We start from the raw sequence: 21,201 nt of genomic DNA, 5'->3' as shown, positions 1-21,201 counted from the left end.
CAGGCAAATAAATTGTTCATGTTCGGGTCAAAATGCTGTATCAGGTAGTGAAGGGAATGATTTTACCTAGCCCATTTCATAGCAGAAGTGAAATGCTCTATGAGTAATATTGAAGTGGGAATGTGAAAATGATTTTGTAATAATCTCTAAATGTGCGGTCAAAACACTGCACTTAGGGACCAACAGAATGGGTTGTCTCAAATCAAGTAATAACAAAAAAGAGCTCCAAGCAGATCGCTCTGACTACTAAAACAAAACAGAGAGAAACTCAGACACCGTAGGTAGACCAGAGCTGATCAATAACACAAGGTAGAAAATAAGGGAATGGATGCTGCAGTCTGGGGCAACAAGCAAACTGCTGGAGGATTCCAATGGTGAAGCAGCATCTATTGAGACAAGCGGGGAGAGATGGGGGGGAAAGAGTGGGGGGGGGGGGTGGAGAGTTGTGGGAGGGGAGAAAGGAGAGGGAGACCTCATTCCTATTGGAGGACTCACAAGACGTTGGTGAACTTTGGTGATTGACTGAGATCCAACCACAGTAAAACTCCAATAACCTGCTATCTATTTGGAAATTGCAAGTTGTCTAAATCATTGGGTACTGATTCCTATGTTCACTTTAGCAGGCTGGGGTCCCTGATTTTTGTCTCCCTTTCACATTCTGGTGCTCCACATACCACAGACACTCACTTCATGGTTCCAGTCTTTGCGTTTTCTTTCCCCACTCTGCCCCCCCCCCCCCCCAAGGGTACTGGTCCTCATATACCCTTCTCACTCACTGCAGCCTTGGTTCTTGCTCTCCCCTGGTTCTGTTTCTCTGCAGCTTCCCTGACCACCCAGCTGGTTTTCTGGAAACGTTATTATTCAATTGTGCAACATCTAAAAAAAATAGCAAATTACAAGTTAATTACAGGAGTAATAAGAGAGATAGCATCCAATAGATGGGAAGCTTTGCAAGTCTGACACCACTAAAGTCCTGTGCATGCTTGATTAACCCTTTTACTTTATGTAGCAATTTTACTACTTTTATGTCAATGCACATGAGAACCATTTTGGATTAAAGCCAAGAAGACTGATGATCAGCTGAATCCAGAGGATGACCACGGTTGAATATCACACGGAGTCTGTGTTGCCATTTTGAGAGAAGTCACTGGAAGCCGAGAAGTCCTCTCCATAGCTAAATCCAGACCCCCTCTCCTTGCTACTTCGTAACAGTTCATTGTTCTTGTGTGCTTCATAATGAAAGCGAGGTCCTTTCATTTCATACCTAAAATGATTCAAAACCAATCCCATCAAAACTAAATTGATCTGCAATGATCCCTGAAGGTGATATTGGATGTAAGAAACCTATGTGACACCTCTCAATTGTAAAAACATACTGGATTCCAAAAGAATTGCTATTTAGAATTCAAGATAAAAACTTAAGATGCTGTCATACATTATAATAGAGATGAGATAATTTACTATCTTTTTCTGAACCTTAGATAACATTACATTCATTAAACTGTCTCCTGTTTATTTAAATAATAATGAGTTTGTTTGTAAAATTTAATGGACTCGAAAGAAAACGGTAAGTGGTTTTCTTGCTTTCAATTTAACATATAGATAGGGAGCCAGCTAACCTCAACACAATCTAATAATTCATTCAGATTTTCATCAACCCCAGATAACTAGGCTCAGGATAATTTATAACAGACATAAAATTTAAAAATTTGTTATATATAACAATCAGAGCATAAATTGAGGAGATATAACAGACTGCTGACAGACATACAGATATGGATCCCCACAATTAATGATCCCATCTATGAAAATAAATTAGATATGTTCACACATCCTTGTTTGTGGGTGTGATTACAAGTGGAATCTGCTTTGCTCTGAAGAGTACTGATAGTGGTTTGGCCCAGGAAGAGTTGAGGAATAGTTATTTCCTGAATGGAATGTTGTATTTTTTAACTACTGCATGCATTTCTGGTCACCCTCCTATAGCAAGGAGGTCACTACACTGGAGAGGGCACAAAACAGATTTGTGAGGTTGTTATGGGATTAGCAGGATTGAGTTGAAAGAAGAGAAAGGAAGAACTAGGGTTTTTTCCCCTCACCTTTAGGAAGGTGAGTGCTTATCTTACAGAGGTTTATAAAGTCATGAGGGGCATAGATCAAGTGAATGGTCACAGTCCGGTAAGATGACAAATTTCACGACACACACCAGTGGTAATAAACCTGATTCTGATTCGTTTTCACAAGAGAAAGGAGTCCATAACAAGGGGGCTTGGGTTTAAAGTGAGAGGGGAAAGACTTAAAAAGAACCTGAGAGGTAGCATTTTCACACATAGGGTGGTGAGCGCATAGAACGAACTGCCAGAGGAAGTGGTAAAAGGGGCACAATTGCATCAGTTAAAAGGCATTCCCACAGTTACGTAGAACGTTCTGAGGGATAAGGGCAAATCACAGACAATTGAGACTAGCTCAGTTAGGCAGCTTGGTTGGCAAGGAGTAGTTGGGTTGAAGCACTTGTTCTGTGCTGCATGATTATCACTTGTGCTTTGCACCTATTTTGCTACTTTCCTTCTTTCCAGTCAATTCTGCTCCCATATCTGGAATCATTTTATTAGATAAGCTTCACTCATCTGCCCTCAGCAGATTCTGCATTAACAGTGAATGATGCAGCACCTGTGAAGGCTATTCAGGCCATCAAGCAATGCTAGCTCCTTGGTGGAACCAAACAATTATATCCTTCCCACAACTGATTTCCAATCATCCTAAGATCATACAAAAGTTAGTGGATTCGGCCCAGTCCATCATGGGTAAAGCTCTTCCAGCTATTGAGCACATCTATATGAAACTCTGACTTAGGAAAGAGAAAGAAACTCTGTCTTAGCATCCATCACCAGCCAGGCCGTGCTCCTTTCTCACTGCTGACATCAGGCAGAAGGTAGAAGAGCCTCAGGACTCGCACCACCAAGTTCGAGAACAGTTACTACCCCTCAACCATCAGGCTTTTGAACAAAGGGAATAACTACACTCACTTGCCCATCCATTGAGGTGTTCCCACAACCAATTATCTCACTTCAAGGACTCTTTATCTTGTTGTCTCATGTTCTCATTATTATTTATTGCTACTTATTTAAATTTGCATTTGCATGGTTTGTTGTCTTCTGCACTCTAGATGATCCATTAGTAGTTACTACTCTATAGATTTGCTGAGTATGCCCGCAGGAAAATGAATCTCAGGGCTGTATTTGGTGACATAAATGTACTTTGATAATAAAATTTACTTTGAACTTTGATTTTTTTTTTAAGCATTAGATCTGTTTCCATACCCTTTCTGGGAGTGCTTTCCAGATAACACATCATCGCATATCATCTTCAACTTCTGCCCTGGTTAGTTATCACCCCTTTACTACTGAATTCATTTTTGCCCTGCAAGTTATGCCAGATGTCAGCATTAAAGGTGTTCTATGCAGTAATCCTGCATTGTAATCTGGTTTTAAAATTCAGTTCCATTTAATTCCCACACACGCTTAATGCACCTGACCAGGGATGAACTTAAAGATAAATATTTATGAAAAACAGTTATGACTTTGCACAGTGCCCTCAAATGTCTTAAATTTTCTATTCTAAGGAGGACAACCATTACTCTTTACAGAATCAGTCTCTGTCATAGCTACTGAATGTCTTCTTCACACTCTGCAGGATTTAGCATTCTTCCTAATCTGGAGCGTAGCTATCAGGTTAAGCATTCAACCCGAGGTAACTATGTCCCTTTACCATTTGGGCTGTGGGCCCCGGAATCTTTCCAGTTCCTGTTTCCATTTGAGCTCCAGCAGTAACTCTTCCTCCACACGGAGGCGCTGCAGCCTCAACTGAGACAGTTCCTGTTGGTAAGGAGACATTTCCACCAATGACTGTCTGATGTCGCCCTCTGCCAGCGTTTGCAGGAACCTACAGCAACAGACAAACAGAAAAGAACACAAAATACTGAAGGAACTCAGCAAGTCAAGCAGCATCTATGGGGGGGAAAGAAACAGTTAACATTTCAGGCTGAAATCCTTCTCATTCCAAAACTTTGACTGTTTATTCCCCTCCATAGACACTGGCTGACTTGAATGACTCATGAGTAGTGCTTAATTAAGGCCAATTCGATAAACATTTTGTTTAAGGGCCTGAAACTGCAAAATCCAGTCGGCCGAGAGAGTTGTGATCGTAAGCACAAGTGATTCTGCAGTTGCTGGAAATCTTGAGCAACACATACAAAATGCTGGAGGGACTCAGCAAGTCAGGCAGCGTCTATGGCGGGGAGTAAACAGGCAAAGACCCTTCTTCAGGACCTTGTGAGTTCCTCCAACACTTTGTGAGAGTTGTGATCAGTTACCAGAGAATCAGAGCAGGGATCATCAGTGTGAGTCAGTAGGGAGTTGAATGCAATGGTCACCAGGCACGTTTGGAATCTCTATGCACCAGCACATCAGAGCAAAAGAGAACCTGGTAAACAAAACCTCAGACTTCCTGGCCTCAAGGTTTCAGTTTGGAAATATTTTCCCTCTGTCATACACTGGGATCAGTAAACAGTCTCAGGCCAAAACATCAACTCTTGACCCTTTTCCACAGGTGCTGCCCGGCCTGCTGAGTTCCTTCAGCATTCTGTGTGTGTTGCTTTGGATTTCCAGCACTGGCAGACTTCCTTGTGTTTGTGAAATATTCTTAATCTCTCACTTATACTTAAAGATCATGAGACCATAAGATACAGAAGCAGAATTAGGCCATTCGGCCACTTGAGTCTGCTCCACCATTCGACCGTGATGGATTTTTCCCAAACCCATTCTCTCGCCTTCTCGCCATCAACTTTAACCTCTTACCAACCAAGAACCTATCAATTCCTGCCTTACACACAGCAAGTAACTTGGCTTCCACAGCCTCTGTGACAATGAATTCCGTAGATTCACCACCCTCTGGCTGAAGATGTTGCTACTCATCTCCGCTTTAAAGGGATGTCCTGTATTTTGAGGCTGAGCCCTTGAATCCTAGACTCTCCTAATAGTGGAAGCATCCTCTCCATAGCAACACACACAAAATGCTGGAGGAACTCAGAAGGTTGGGCAGCATCTATGGAAATGAATAAACGGTCCATGCTTCAGCCCGAGACCCTTCATCAGAACTCCACTGTATCCAGGCCTTACTATATCCAATGGGCTTCAATGAAACCTCTCTGATAACTTAACTTTTCTGTATTTATCTTAGTTGTGGAGCACTGTAGAGGAATAAAACAAATAAAACAAATCAATTGAAACAGGGGGTACCTCCAGTATCAAATTAGATCTTTAGATCACCTCCATACAATAACACTGCAGGAATCTTTAATCTATTTAAACGAGATCTTGCCAACAATTCCAAAAGGTGCATCAGGACTCTGGACTTTTGCTGTCTGTTAGTTTGCCTTCAAGCGATGTTGCTGCAATATAAATTCGAAAGAGAGGGTGAAACACACCTGTCACTGATCTCCTTTGCGGAAGGTGATGCCACATCCAGAGCTCTGAAACTCAGACGGTCATCTACACTCTGATTCAGCACAGGCTGGGAGCTCAAGCCGAAGGCCTCTGGATTGTAGGAATACGATCTAGACAGACTGGCAAAGGCTGCTTTCTTACTCCCAGTTGTCTGCCTCTTTATGGGCAGAGGGGGCCTACCGCATGCATTCACTTTGGCAGAATTTGGTCTCCACACTGGTTTAGGAGACTGAGGGCGGGATTGCTGCCAATGGCTTCTTTTAGGAGCAGGGGACAGGGACCGTGACCGGAAGTCTCTGGTGCGCCTGAGAGTCCGGGAATGGGTGTTGGGAGACGGTGATCTCGTCCTTTCAGGGCACTGAAGCCGGACCGGAATCTGAGGAGGAAGGAGAGCTCTGACTCCAATTACGTGTGGTGCCCCCACCCTCACGGGTACGCTTTCTCTGTAGGCAATGTCGACAGGTGAGATGGTGGCAGTTGCGAAGCCTTTGCTGGAGAGCTCACTTCCAGTGAGGCCCACCACTCGGTCAACTGGAGACACAGAGTGAGCAGGAACTCCGAGCTCTTCAAGGGCTGGGTATCTGCCCAGTGATCGCACTAAGTGCCTTGGCCTCACAAACCACTCCGACTCATCGGAATGTTGTGCTGTTCCACCTCTGTTCTCGTGGAGTGCCCCATTGGTTAGGATCGGCCAATCACCATTTCTGCTGCTCGGTCTGGAATTGCCGTCCAGGTCTCCTTTCCTTTTGTAGTCTGTCATTAATGCAGGGGTCAGACTCGAAGTCAGACTCTTCACCTGCATCTTTAGCTCACTTAAACTTTGTTCCAATTCATCGATGCTGGGGCTGTTCGTCTGGCTGCCAGACAAAGGCACCTCTAGTTAAAAGAAAGAGACATAAAAGTCAACATAGTTTTAATCAAATGAATATGTTTTGGCTTACATTCAAAAATAATTCTAACAACCACTACACTTAACAAGGAATTGTGCAACAATGAAAGAGGAAAGGGCTGAAGAGTATAGAAGGAAATAAAAAAATCAAAGTAAAGCCAAAATAAATTGCCTTGAATTACACTGAAATTTCAATGATTTCTCAGCAGATCTATCACTAAGTGTTACATGACATTCTGACAGATTTTCATCTTTCATGAAATACTTTTCAGACAATAAAATACTCCTAAAGTGTAGTTGCCATGTAATGCATCTATGGCACTTTGGAAAGCTCAGGCATTAACGTGCCATCGCAGTGGGCACATGAAGCTAAATCTTCATCACTCTGTGCCAGCAAATCTTAAGTGACTGCTGGACATCTTAAAGTGAGAGTGATGTGGAGAAAGGGAGATCTCTACAGTAGGAAGAAGGAACCTGATTGTCCTTTTGCATGATATTTAGAAGGGAACGATTATCCTTTCAGGAACACAGAATATTAGCCTAGGAGAAGGTAGCAGAAAAGTGAACACATCTCACTAGTAATGTGATATTGACTCAGTTATGCAACAAATCTTGTGTCACAAATATTGTTAGAATATCACTGCAGGCTCCCAACAGCAAAGCTTTCTTGTTCTTCACTCTGAGTCCCTTTAACTATTACTGCGCTTCCTCCATTAGCAGGAAGTACAAGTTTGTTAAACCATTTTGCTCTCCAGGTTGCCATTATACTGTTTCAAAATTTGTATAGCACTAAAGGCTCCATTAAATTCTTACATTATAAAATCATACCCCTTAGCCTGTCATCTATGGAGATGTCTGCTGAGCTGCGATTAAAATTCCAGTTTGTTGGTTGATCACTTGATACTTGCTGATGCATGGTGAATGTCTTTTGTGCATTTGTGAGATGCTCATTTGGTCTTTTCCTGAAATAAATAAACAAACAAACAAACTCTGATGTAAAAAAAAAAAATCCTTCACTTAAATCTGGAGACTCCAGGGTAAAAAATTATTTGTCAATGATCATGTTTTCAAGTTCAGCATTAGTGTAATGGGTATACATGCCCAGTGTATAAATGCCACGAAAAACATAAATTACAGAAACTGCAGCAACATACACAAAATGCTGGAGGAACTCAACAGGTCAAGCAGCATCAATGTAGGGAAATGAACTGTCCAGTTTCAGGCCGAGACCTTTTCATCTTTTGCTGTTCCACTGTGAAGTCTCTTCCAGGTATACCTATCCTGAAAAGGTCTTCCTGCTCTCTTTGACGGGAGTTCTGTGAGACCCTCTCTCACTGTGCCCCCTTCTGTATAAATGTCCACATGAAAGATCTCAGCCTAAAGCATCATCTGTTTACTTCCCTCCATAGGTGGTGGCTGATCTGAAGAATTCCTCCAGTATTTAACCTGTGGTTTTCAAGATTTTCAGCATCTGTAGAATCTTTTGTGTGTCTCCATGCAACCAATTGGTCGGGCACTGTTGCAATGGCCAGATGGATCTCCCAGTTGAAAGCATTTTTAATTCTCCTCCTTATTCTGCATGCCCCATCTATCCCTGCCATGTGATGCAGACTCAAGGAGGAGCACCTCATATTCCACCTAGACAGTCTACAAGCCAGTGGCATGAATATTGAAGTTTCAATATTTCAAGTAACCTGCTCCCTCTCTGCCCCTTTCCTTTCTCCTTCTTGTCTACCCAGATTTACAAGTCTTCCCACCACAAGTCCCTGATTAACCTGCTTTTTTACCATCTCCTCCACCAACATTCTGCCCCACTGGGTCCCCTCCCCAAGTCCCCATCTTTTCTCCCTTATTAGCACACAGAACATTTCAGCACTGGAAGGGCCCTTTGGCCCATAATGTTGTGCCGACCTAACAAAACCTGTTCTGCCATCAATCTAGCCCTTCCCTCCCACACAGACATTAACCTTCCATTTTACTCACATCCACCTAAGAGTCTTTCAAATGTCAGTGTATTCACTACTCTCAGTATAAAAAAACCTCTCTCTGATAACTCTCCTAAACTTTCCTCCACTTGCCTGAAATGATGGCCTCTGGTACTGGCCATTGCTGCCCTGCGAAAGGTGAAGGTTCCTCTTCACCTTCATTCTATCAGATTCCACGTCCTGCAGCCCTTTGCTGTTTCCACTGATCACCTTCCCGGCCTCTATTGTTATCTCAACCCTTCCCTTTCCTACCTGACTTCATGTGCCAATTCACCCTTCCATACTTGGATGTGCCTATTATTTGTCAACTTTTGTCCCACCCCTGTGCTTCACTTCTCTGTATTGACCATCTCCTCTGCTGTTTCAATCCCCCTAAACACCCATTTCCCTCTACCAATGTTGCCTGACCCACTTTCCTCCACCAGCTCCAGATTCCAGACTCTTGCACATCTTCAGATTAATGTTTTCTATAAGAGAACATAACCAATATAACACCCCTAGAATTAAGTCTCAGATTGGATTGTGCATCTGTGGAAATTTTTAATCAATGCGCTTGCCCAACAAATATAACATTTCTTGGGTTTTTAATAACTGCTGTATTAAGAACAACATTTCATGCACTGTATAATCCATATATAGTTTAGTCCATTGGTTTATGAAGGCCCAGCAAATAAATTTTACTTTTATGGGATTAAGGACAAGCTCTTGGATATTGATCAGTCTTGGCAATCAAGTTGCATAGATTTGTCTGCTTTCCATGAAAATCCTGAAGAGTACGTTTGACTTTTAACACACAGTATTTTAACTATCATAAAAGATCTCACATAGCTCGTTTCATTAAAGATTTGCTAACTAAAAGGTTAATACCATCGCTTTCCCTGCAGATGCTCTGTGAACGACTGCTGTGTATTTCATCTATCCTTATTCTCATTTCTCACTTTCTATTATTATACGTTGAGTTTATTAAAACTAAACAGTAAGTAATTCGTTTACAAATACAGATGCTTTCCTGTAGTGTAATAGTTTAATTTTGAATTCTCAATTACAAAAACGCTCATAAGAGCATGTATTTATTGCCTGTCTCTTATTATCTCGGAGAAGTCTATGTCAGGAAGAACCATTCACGTTAAATTTTCTTTTTAGTAAACTGGAGACTTAAAGATTTTGACTTGGCGAATTGTATATTACAGAGTAACCCGGCGTGAGATGCTGCTTTTCGTGTTCTCCGTGCGAACTCTGTTATGCAGAGACTTTAGAATCGCCAAATGATCGGGGGCGGAGATGAACGACATATTTAAACCAGAACAATTAAGACCATAATAACAGGAAAGGGTGTTAAAAGCAGCCAAATGCCTTTTAACTTTAACTAATGAAACTGTCGATCTTTACTTCAAATTTACTGAATTTACCCAAAAAAAATTTGATGCGTTATTGTAAACTAGAACGGGTGATATTTTCCAGAAAGAATTGCTTTACACTGCGATAACGCTAAGGCGTCCATAGCAACCGCTATAGCAACGGCGCCCCGGTCGGCGCCCGGACAACATTTGACAATACCAGTGACTTGTAATCGCTTGCTCTGGGTACCACAAGTCCATAGAAGACGGCGGCCTGGACCCTTACCTCAGAGAACTTCTCACCCCGTGCAGGACGAGGGCTCGATCCGCCTTCAGAGCCATGGGCGCCGAAGCCGGTTCCGACTTGTAGCAGCCCTGGCAGAGACAACCTCTGACCGCGCCGACAACCAATAACATCGCACCCAACGGCCAGGACAGCCAATCGGCACAAAGCAATGCCCGGCATATTCACCAATGAAGAGAGAGTCACTCTCGAACCAATCACTGTTTGCCTGCTCGCACGCTTGACCTATCAGCAACGGGGTCAGAGTTTCTCCGTGCCGCGCACGCGCGGTAATCTAAAGGTCACCGTACGCGTGTGGAGACACCGCCATGTCCTGGATTTTCGGGTTAAACAAGGGATCGCCGCCGGCCGGTGGTGATCAGGCGGTACCTGGAGCGCCGGCAGGCCCACCCCCACCGCCACCCCCTCCCGGGGCTGGCAACGACGGGTCCGACCGGCAAAAGGACAAATGGAGCAACTTCGACCCGACCGGCCTGGAGCGTGCGGCCAAGGCTGCCCGAGAACTGGACTCATCCCGTGAGTGAGGACCGGGAGCGGTGGGCGGGGAGGTCCCGCTAGATGCTCGCAGGGCCCGCAAACCTGGCGGGTGCTCGGCATCAGTGGCATGTGGCAGGGTTGTTGGAGACTAGGGCGCGGGGCCCCGTGACACCGGGATCTGGCGATGGGCGCGGGGCCTGGGACAGTGGGATCTGGCATCAAACGAGACAGCAGGATCTGGGACGGCGTGGAGGGTCCGGGTGTAGCGGGATCCGGCACGGGCGTGTGACAGAGGGATCTGTCAGAAGTGCGTGGCATTGGGTCTTGGGGCCTCCAGGGTTGTATTTTTTTTGTAATGGCCCCTAAGGTTTGCGTAACTTAACAGAAGTGGGCAGTGAGAAAGCTGGTGTATTGGTTTAACAGGGAGGCTTACTTACTTTGAATGATAGCAACTGCATTTCCTTTATTTCAAAGCGGTGGGATACAGAACACGGAAGGCTGCGGGCCACTTATCTTAACATCTGCCATAATGAAAATCCTAGAAGCGTGTTACTTCGGTGAATGCATAAAATATTCGGTTATCTGTGCTAATGATGCAATAAAGAGGAAAGTAAGTTGGAAGGAGTAGGTAAAGAAGATATAAAGGGATACGGGTATGTTTAATCTGGCAAATGAAGCATTCCTCCTGTCATTGTGAGGGAATAAAATTGGCAAAGAAGGTGGGTTTTTTTAAAAAAGCATTATCTAAACAACCAGAATTTGCAGAGCTTCAAGGTGCCAGTGGATCTGTGTTTTCTGAGTTCCTGGTGGGCAAAAGACCAGCTGATATGAATACAGGGAAGGTTAATAGAATTTTATATTTATTGACAGGAGAATTGAATGTAAAAGTAGAAAGATTGTCCTTCAGTAACTACTGTGATTACTAATTTAATTGGTTTGGCCCAACGTTGTGGGCCTGAGGGCCTGTTCCTGTGTTGTACTGTTCTGTGGGCTAGTGTGTGCATTAGCAAGGTCATATCAGGGGCACTGTGTACATATTGATTCCTAGTTTAAAGAAGGATGTCAGTGCTTTGGAAAACAGTTCGGTGAAGTTGGTCCGATGAGCGGCTGTTAATATGTGCTCCTCTGAGGAAGTGTTGGCTAGTCCTGTAATACAGTGTGATTGAAAAGAATAAGAGGGGTCTGAACTGAAACATACTGGATGCTGAGAGATCTTGACAGGGTAAATGTAGTAAGGATGTTTCCTCAAGTTGAGAGTGTATTGAACTGGCTTTGACTAAATCAGGGGTCCCCAATCTTTTTTATGCCATAGACCTTTAATATTAACTGAGGGGTCCGTGGTCCCTTGGTTGGGAACCCGTGGACTAATGGGTTGTCCATTTAAGAGAGAAATAAGGCAACATGTTTTCACTCTTGAGTGTTCAGAATGTCCTTCTTCAAAGGGCGGTGGAAACAGACTTTTAAAGGGAGTAGAAGATGACCGTTGGTAGGCAGATACAGAGTTGCAGTTTATATCGGATGAGCAAAGGTCTTATGAAATGGTAGAGCAGGTTAAAGGGCCTGAGTGGCTTGTTCCTGCTCCCATTTTGTAAGTTTATATGTACATATGTTGGCATTCCCCCCAGTTTTGTGGGCCTTGGCATGGGTTTGATGTTCCCTTGGTTTTGTGAAGCTTACTACTTCATTACTTTGCTCAATAGTAAACTGATTTTAATTGAGCATTTTTATACTGGGTAGCAAATTGTTCAGCCCTGCAAGACTACAGTGAATGGGTTATTTGAAGTGTCCGCTTGTGGTAGCGAGTCAAGTTATCAACAAACTCTGATTCTTTGTTTCAGGCCACGCCAAGGATGCGCTCAATCTCTCTCGGTTACAGGAGCAAACGATCCAGCTGGAGCATCAAAGCCGCATCAAGGTATGAGGCAGGGTTCGGAAAGCGAGTCGTAGGTCAGTGGCCCCGGGTCCTCACGAGAGAATCATACTGCCGTCAAAATACATTACCCAAAGGGCTGAGTGATGAGGAAAGATGTGCATCTCCTGCACGGAATTTCCAATTTGATTGCAGAATGGTGCAGCACTTCACAGCTTCAGGTTTGTTAGTTAAGCCCGTAACTCCTGCTGGGGCGTAGGCCCCCTAGTCCTCTTCCTGAGCCAGTCTTTCAAGTTGTCCCCAGGTGTAGCCCATCGAAGATGCTTCCTCTCCCAGGGATGAGCTCTTTGGAGCTTCTGTTGGTGTTGCTGTAGCTCTGTGTTTCTTAACGGGATGGGGTTGCTAGCCCCATGCCCAATCCTCCTCCTTTCGCAGCGGGCCCAGAACCGCCCATGGCAGAGTTCACAGCATCAGAGACTCAGGTTAATTCCTGACTTCTGTAACTGGTCTGTGCAAAGTCTGCATGTTCCTTTGGTGTGTGGGTTTCTTCCACATCCCAAACATGTGCTTTTGGGTAAATTCTCTACCTATTTATCTATTTAGGTAATTACGCCTTGGTGTAAGAATTGGACATGTTATTAGACAGAGGTGGGATGGGTTTGGAGAAATAAAAAGAGGGAGAGTGGGATCTGTAGTGTACCTAATGGGCTGTGGGGTCATTGTAGGTATGAGATGCCAGAGTCACAGCAATGTTGATTAACCTGATCGTTATGGTTTGCGTTAATTAGCCGAGTGTGCAATGGAGACAGTTCATAGGAAGTTTCTCATGTTAAAATTGTTCATTATGTTAAGGTTAAAATATGATTTATCTCCAACTTGTTACTGTTTGGATAACATAGTATTTGAATTAACTTGTTGCTATCTAAACAATAAGAAACATGAAGTTTCTGTGTCTTATTACAAAGTATATCAGATGATAGCTTGGTTCAGTGGATTTTTTTTTATTAGCCACGTGGGAGGCCACCTGACTGAGCTGGCTACCACAGTTTTAGATGCCCCTGTTCTTGTAGTTAAATATGTGTTTATCATCAACCTCAACAGTTATTTTTACTCCTGAAGTCCTCGTGAATATAAGAGATTAATTGCTTCTGGATTTTTTTTTTCTTGTGTTTGCACTATAGAGGATTGACCCCTCCCCCCCCCCAACACCCCCCACCCCAAATTTTCTTCTGACTGATGCCGGCTGGAAAATGCATGTCTAGGAGGTATAGAGATAAATGAACAGGCGAGCGCCTGGTACACTGGAGACACAGTGGCTTCTGTACTACTATGCCGGCAATCTGCCTTTCAAACGTCTGCTCTCTTACAAGTGAGATGGTCAGCTTAGTGGTATTCATCAGGACTAACAAGGATTATTACGGATCCTGTTCTTGACCCGCCACAGTTTGCTTTTAGAGCAAATCACTCAGTTGAGGATACCATTAACTTGTGCCTTTATTACATTTTGATTCCCCCCAACACCTATGTGAGGATCTTATTTGTGGATTTTAACTCTGTCTTCAATACTATTGCTCTGGAGTTGTTCCACGGCAAGTGAACCCAACTACCTGTACCCTACAGTATTTGCCAGTGGATTATGAGCTTCTTTGCAGGAAGGAAAAGGTATTTAAGGCTGGGCTCTTACTTGTCTGATCCAGTGTATATAAGCACACGCTCTCCCTGAGGCTGTGTCTTCCACCCCTCCTGTTCTTAGCTCCACAGACAAATACATTAAAATCCTAACGTTCGTTGGTGACATAACTGTATTTGATCTCATCTCTAATGATGTGACCTGCTATCAAAGAGAGGTAGACAGTCCTGTGGTATGGTTTGCTCGTAACAACGTGGAGCTTAATACCATCGAGACAGTGGAAATGGGGATTAACTTCCGCCAATAATGCCCTACCTGCCACCACCCCTACTTTGGAAATGAATGGTCAGGCTGTGTCTGTGTTCGAGTTATTCAAATTCCTGGTAACTACCATTACCTATTGAAGTGGGACAAGTATGTTACTTTCATCACTAGGCGAGCCCAGCAGTGATTGTTCTTCCTACACCAGCTTAGGAAACTTAACATCTCAGGGTGAATCCTGATGAATTTTTACTCAGCCATCACTGAAGGTGTTGTGACCATCTCCATCACTGTTTAATTTCCCGCTGCTTCCTCCCTCGCCAAGTGCTTGTTACAGTGAGTGGTTCACTCAGCGGAGAAGGTCATTGGCTGTCAGCGACCAACATTAAAAGACCTATTCATTGCTAAAGTGAAGCAAAAACTGAGAAAAAAAAATGCTGCTGATTCTACCCACCCTAGCAGTCACCTATTCCTCAAATTGCCATCACAGAGACACTCCAGCTCCATCGCCACCAGGACCACACTTCATCTCTGAAGCTTCTTTCCTGTAGCTGTCCGGCTTCTCAACAAAACTCACTCCGGTGTAATACCCTGTCTGTCCCTGCACAACATCCGTTAAATGGCCTTTCCTGCTCTCCTGATTCTGTTGGTAATTATTTAGTCTGTTCATATGTATTTAAGTTTGATTATTGATATTTGAACATGTGACTGTTCTGTTAGTTGTTGATTGCTCGTGATTGTTTGCATTATTGTCTTGTAAATTGTTGGTTGCTATTATAGTATTGTCCTGCGTTTTATAGTTGGCACCAAACCACAATCAATTCTGGTGTTTCCTATACTAGCAAGAAAGTGATTCTGATTTTTGTTCTTATTTTTAAAGTTCAAATGAAATGGAACCAGTGGTTCAAGTTGTAGTGATGCTGTCTACTCAGATGATGGCTTTGCCTTGTTACAATGTGTACGTTTGTGATTCTCTGTGCAGGAGTACGAAGCTGCTGTGGAGCAACTCCGGTCCGATCAGATCAAAGTCCAAGCAGAAGAAAAGCGGAAGACACTTGGTGAAGAAACCAGGCAGCACCAGGCAGTAAGTTTCCAATTCCTTTAGGGAACTGGTCACCCAAATGAATGTGCTTGTGCTCCTGAATTTATAACTCAGAAAATCACTTTAAATTACCAAGCTGATGGCCGCTCTGTTGGACTGACATTTGGAAGAAACTGTGCCAACATATTGACACTTGGCTTCTGGGGAAGAAATGAAAGCATCCATGTATGTAAATTGCATCACTGTCTTAGCAATTTCCTCATTACTTCTTCCAGCAGAACAAATGGATGGCTGTGATTTAATAGAGAATGTTGTGATAGGACTACTTAGTTCTGTCTATAATAAATTTGCAGATGTATTATGTTGAGAGTTCCTCTGGGTAAAAAGATCAAGCTATCAGCTTTAGAATTCAAACTGTCAATTGTGCATGTCAGCAGAAAATCTTGTCTTATTGCCATAACATTTTCAGTTGTGTCTGAATTTATCTTAAATCATTCAATGTTTTTTTTATTGTAGTGGTCAAAATAAATTCTGTACTTTGTTTTGCAGCGAGCACAGTACCAGGACAAACTAGCGAGGCAACGATATGATGACCAACTCCGCCAGCAGGTGAGCCCGTACTCCCTATATAATTGCATGTGTTTGCTGACAACTCTCAAGTTTTATTTTCATGGGTCATGAACTGCGAATAATCATTTTTAATTTCATACTTCCTGTATTAAGGAGCCGCGTATAATTTTTTTGAAGGAGCAAACAAATATTTTAAAGAAGACCTTGGAAATAATTTCATAAAGTAGCAAAAAGTTTGCAAAGGGAAGAAAAGACCAAAAAGATAGTCTTGTGAAGAGCTGGCTGAAGTACAAATTGAGTACTTTATGAAGAGGAGTAAAGTGGAAGCAAAATAGGCAGTGATGCTAGTCGATAGATCTGAAAATTTGGAATTTAACTCTAAGCCTCCATGTTTAAGCCCTCAGTGAATATCAAAATGGGTGGTCGGGTGGTGATACGTCTCTACCGAAGGAAGGGTAAGGCACTCCTTCCCTCCGCTAGCCTGCAGGCTACCCGTGGGCAAGGTGTAACATCTGCTTAGCCCTTCGATCAGGGCCATGTGAGGCTATGGGAGCAGGTGGTGGATGGTTGTATGAGCAGCTGGTGCATGTCACAAGTCCTGCTTATGTGAACGATGGCATCAGGCAGACAATTTCAGGAGAGTATTGATAATGCCTGGGGTAACCAGCCATTGTAAAGATGCTGCCCAGAAGAAGGCAATGACAAGCCTCTTCTGCAGAAAAATTTGCAAGAACAAACATGATCATGGGTTGCCCATGCTATACGACACAGCACATGATGATGTATATCAAAAATGGCAGTGATCTCAAAAGCTGACAACGTTAACACTATTGTTTTGCAATTAAATCTGGAATTAAAATGTTTCAGTAATGATGATCATAAAGCTACCTGACTGTTTAAAAAGAGCGCCTGATTCATTAAATCTACAAACTTTACACATTCTGGTCCAAATGTGATTCCAGATTCATCAACATGGTCAGCTCTTCACTGCCTCTCCCTCCTTGGTTCAGGGAGATTAACAGTGGAAAATGAATGCTATAGAAACATAGAAACCTACAGCATAATACAGGCCTGTCGGCCCACAATGCTGTGCCGAGCATGTACTTACTTTAGAAATTACCTAGGGTTAACCATAGCCCTCTATTTTTCTAAGCTCCATGTACCTATCCAGGAGTCTCTTAAAAGACCCCATCATACCCACCTTCACCACTGTCGCTGGCAGCCCATTCCACACACTCAACATTCTCTGCATTAAAAAAAACTGACATCCCCTCTGTACCTACTTCTATGCACCTTAAAACTGTGCCCTCTCATGTTAGCCATTTCAACCCTGGGAAAAAGCCTCTGACTATCCAGATGATCAATGCCTCTCATTATCTTATACACCTCTATCAGGTCACCTCTCATCCTCCACCACCCCAGGGGGAAAAGGCGAAGTTCACTCAACCTATTCTCATAAGGGCTGCTTCCCAATCCAGGCAACATCCTTGTAAATCTCCTCTGCACTCTTTCTATGCTTTACACATCCTTCCTGTAGTGAGGCGACCAGAACTGAGCACAGTACTCCAAGTCCTACCAGGGTCCTATATAGCTCTTGGCTCTTAAACTCAATCCCACAGTTGATGAAGGCCAATGCATCATGTGTCTTCTTAACCACACAGTCAACCTGCACAGCAGCTTTGAGTTTCCTTTGGACTTGGACCCCAAGATCCCTCTGATCGTCCACGCTGCCAAGAGTCTTACCATTAATACTATATTCTGCCATCATATTTGACCTGCCAAAATGAACCACCTCACACTTATCTAGGTTGAACTCCATCTGCCACTTCTCAGCCCAGTTTTGCATCCTATCAGCGGTAACCTCTGACAGTCCTCCACACTATCCACAACACCCCAAACCTTTGTGTCATCAGCAAACTTAATAACCCATCCCTCCACTTCCTCATCCAGGTCATTTATAAAAATCACAAAGAGTAGGGGTCCCAGAACAGATCCCTGAGGCATACCACTGGTCACCAACCTCCATGCAGAATATGAACTGTCTATAACCACGCTTTGCCTTCTGTGGACAAGCCAATTCTGGATCCACAAAGCAATATCCCCTTGGATCCCATGCCTCCTTACTTTCTCAATAAGCCTTGCGTGGGGTACCTTATCAAATGCCTTGCTGAAATCTATTTACACTACATCTACTGCTCTGCCTTCATCAATGTGGTTAGTTACATCCTCAAAAAATTCAATCAAGCTCGTAAGGCATGACCTACCTTTAACAAAGAAATGCCGACTATTCCTAATCATATGCCTCTCCAAATGTTCATAAATCCTGCCTCTCAGTATCTTTTCCATTAACTTACCAACCACTGAATTAAGACTCACTGGTCTGTAATTTCCTGGGCTAACCTTACTCCCTTTCTTGAATAAGGGAAGAACATCCGGAACCCTCCAGTCCTCCAGAACCTCTCCACCCTCGCCTCCCACAGTAGCCTTGGGTACATCTCATCCAGTCCTGGTGACTTATCCAACTTGATGCTTCCCGAAAGCTCCAGCACATCCTCTTTCTATAATGTCTATAAGCTCAAGCGTGGCCTAGTGGATAAGGCATCGGTCTAGTAATCTGAAGGTTACTGGTTCGAGCCTCTGCTGAGGCAGCGTGTTGTGTCCTTGAGCAAGGCATTTAACAACACATTGCTCTGTGATGACACCGGTACCAAGCTGCTTGGGTCCTAGTGCCCTTCCCTTGGACAACATCGGTGGCGTGGAGAGGGGAAGACTTGCAGCTTGGGCAACTGCCGGTCTCCCATACAACCCTGCCCAGACCTGCACCCTGGAAACCTTCCAAGGTGCAAATCCATGGTCTCACGAGACTAATGGATGCCTATATATGCTCAAGCTTTTCAATCCACTGTAAGTCATCCCTATAATCGCCAAGATCCTTCTCCATAGTGAACACTGAAGCAAAGTATTAAGTACTTCTGCTCTCTCCTCCTGTTCCCTACACACTTTTCCACTGTAACACTTGATTGGTCCTAATCTCTCACATCTTATCCTCTTGTTCTTCACATATTTGTAGAATGCCTTGGGGTTTTCCTTAATCCTGCTAGCCTTATAATCTTCTAGAGCCCTATCATCATCTAGTTTTTTGAAACTTTTGTAAGCTTTTCTACAGCCTTTGTATACCACAGTTCCTCTACCCTGCCATGTTTTCCCTGTCTCATTGGCGTGTACCTGTGGAGAACTTCACACAAATATCCCTTGAACATTTGCCATATCTCTGCCATACATTTCCCTGAGAACATCTGTTCCCAATTTATGCTTCCAAGTTCCTGCCTGATAGCTTCATATTTCCCCTTACTCCAATTAAGCGCTTTCCTAATTTGTCTGTTCCTATCCCTTTCCAATGCTGTGGTAAAGAAGATACAATTGTGATCACTATCTCCAAAATGCTCTCCCACTGAGAGCCCTGACACCTGACCAGGTTCATTTCCCAATACCTGACCAGGTTCATTTCCCAATACCAGATCAAGTGCAGCCTCTGTTCTTGTAAGCTTATATACATATTGTGTCAGGAAACCTTCCTGAACACACCTAACAAACTCCAATCCATTCAAACCCCTTGCTCTAGGAAGATGCCAATCAATATTTTGGAAATTAAAATCTCCCACTATGATAACCCTGATATTATTACACCTTTCCAGAATCTGTCTCCCTATCTGCTCCTGGATGTCCCTATTGCTATTGGGTGGTCTATAAAAAACACCCAGTGGAGTTATTGACCCCTTCTTGTTCCTAACTTCCATCCACAGAGACTCAATAGACAATCCCTCCATGACTTCCTCCTTTTCTATGGCCGTGACACTATCTCTGATCAACAGTGCCACGCCCCACCTCTTTTGCCTCCCTCCCTGCCCTTTCTGAAACATCTAAAGCCTGGCACTCTAAGTAACCATTCCTGCCCCTGAGCCAATTAAGTCTCTGTAATGGCCACCACATCATATCTCCAAGTACTGATCCACGCTCTAAGCTCATCCTCTTTGTTCATTGATACTCCTTGCATTAAAATAGACACAACTCAAACCATCGGTCTGAGCGCATCCCTTCTCTATCACCTGCCTATCCTCCCTCTCACACTGTCTCAAGCTTTCTGTATTTGTGAGCCAATCTCCTCTTCCCCAGTCTCTTCAGTTCAGTTCCCAGCTCCAGCAATTCTAGTTTAAACTCTCCCCGGTAACCTTACTAAACCTCCCCGCCAGGATATTGGTCCCCCTCCAATTCAAGTGCAACCCATCCTTTTTGTACAGGTCACACCTGCCCCAAAAGAGGTCCCAATGATCCAGAAATCTGAATCCAGTTAAAGACAAAATCAAGCACATTATATCAAAACTTTATACAACGCTGTGTAGGCTATAAGTGGTGTGTTGCATCAAGGACAGTTGTTAGCATATTTAAATGGAAATGGCAGCTCCAGAGAGGGTTTCAAATGTGAAAGATGAAGTGGTTCTAGACTAGGGGTTCCCAACCTGGGATCCACAGATCCCTTGCTTAATGGTATTGGTCCGTGACATAAAAAGGGGTGGGAACCCTGGTCTAGATGGAGCAGAGAGGGATGAGACTAGACATGATAAAGTTACTTGAAATCATAGTAGTTTGAGAAATGAGAATCATTTCTCGATATACTCTGAAAAGACTAGGTTGATGATCAGATGACAGATGACACGTGCAGGTACGTGCAAAGTGTACACTCATCCTGCTAGCTGCTGAGCCACTGTCAATTGGGGGGTTCCCTTTAAGTTGTATTTCATCAGCAGTTCAGTAGTGCTATACAATCCATTTCGTGTCTTTTGCATTATTCATTGAGGCTCTCTCCTCCGCTAGTTTGGATAATTGAATAGACTAAATATTTGAAATGGCAGGGAGAAATGAAGAGCAGGAAAATGAGACTGATTGGATTTCTCTACATGGAGTTGGGATCGCTTCCATAATCTGAACATAATCCTGTGCTGTGACTGTTCTATAAATAAGAGACAGCACAAATTAATTAAGACTCATTTTTGGCCGCTACTTCTCTGGAATGGAGCAGATGCTGCACTGTCTGCTTACGTTTATAATTGATTGTTTGCCAGGGTATTACATAATAAACTTTGTAGAATTAAAGCTAATATAAAGGATTGTTGGCAATGTGGGTGAAAAATTGATGATTAGATAAAATCCAGAGTGAAGGGATGAACGATGTTTCTCAGGTTGTGTCAGACATTTAGGGATGTTCCCATGTATCAATAATGGGCCGCGGTTCTTTTTATTGGTGCTGTAGACTTGGGTATGATTCTAAACATTT

At 43.5% G+C, this 21,201-nt stretch overlaps 2 protein-coding genes across 4 annotated transcripts in view; one reads left to right on the top strand and one right to left on the bottom strand.

The window, feature by feature from the left end:
• Positions 1–762: 762 nt before the first annotated feature.
• LOC140718559 (uncharacterized) lies at positions 763–10,080 on the bottom strand. Of its 3 annotated transcripts, XM_073032523.1 has the most exons (5): positions 10,002–10,080; positions 7,222–7,355; positions 5,486–6,380; positions 3,769–3,942; positions 763–1,264 (listed from the first exon to the last, which is right to left on the bottom strand). In XM_073032523.1, exons 1-5 carry the CDS (start codon positions 10,055–10,057, stop codon positions 1,111–1,113), a joined length of 1,413 nt encoding a protein of 470 aa, XP_072888624.1. In that variant the 5' UTR covers positions 10,058–10,080; the 3' UTR covers positions 763–1,110. The 3 variants fall into 3 exon arrangements, with proteins under 3 accessions (XP_072888624.1, XP_072888626.1, XP_072888625.1); XM_073032525.1 differs by lacking the exon at positions 7,222–7,355 and having other exon boundaries at positions 10,002–10,060; XM_073032524.1 differs by lacking the exon at positions 10,002–10,080 and having other exon boundaries at positions 7,207–7,261.
• A 209-nt stretch (positions 10,081–10,289) lies between these two features.
• Positions 10,290–21,201, top strand: part of atad3 (ATPase family AAA domain containing 3) — a 71,499-nt gene continuing 60,587 nt past the window's right edge. The window contains exons 1-4 of the mRNA XM_073031905.1: positions 10,290–10,535; positions 12,335–12,411; positions 15,240–15,341; positions 15,849–15,908. Coding sequence (XP_072888006.1) covers positions 10,328–10,535; positions 12,335–12,411; positions 15,240–15,341; positions 15,849–15,908 — 447 coding nt within the window. The 5' untranslated portion in view covers positions 10,290–10,327. The remainder of the gene's footprint in view (positions 10,536–12,334; positions 12,412–15,239; positions 15,342–15,848; positions 15,909–21,201) is intronic.

The sequence above is a fragment of the Hemitrygon akajei genome, chromosome 29 (assembly GCF_048418815.1).
Source record: "Hemitrygon akajei chromosome 29, sHemAka1.3, whole genome shotgun sequence".
NCBI classification, from domain to species: Eukaryota; Metazoa; Chordata; class Chondrichthyes; order Myliobatiformes; family Dasyatidae; genus Hemitrygon; species Hemitrygon akajei.
The sequence above is the reverse complement of the archived record's forward strand: the minus strand, read 5'-3'. Positions and strand labels throughout refer to the sequence as shown.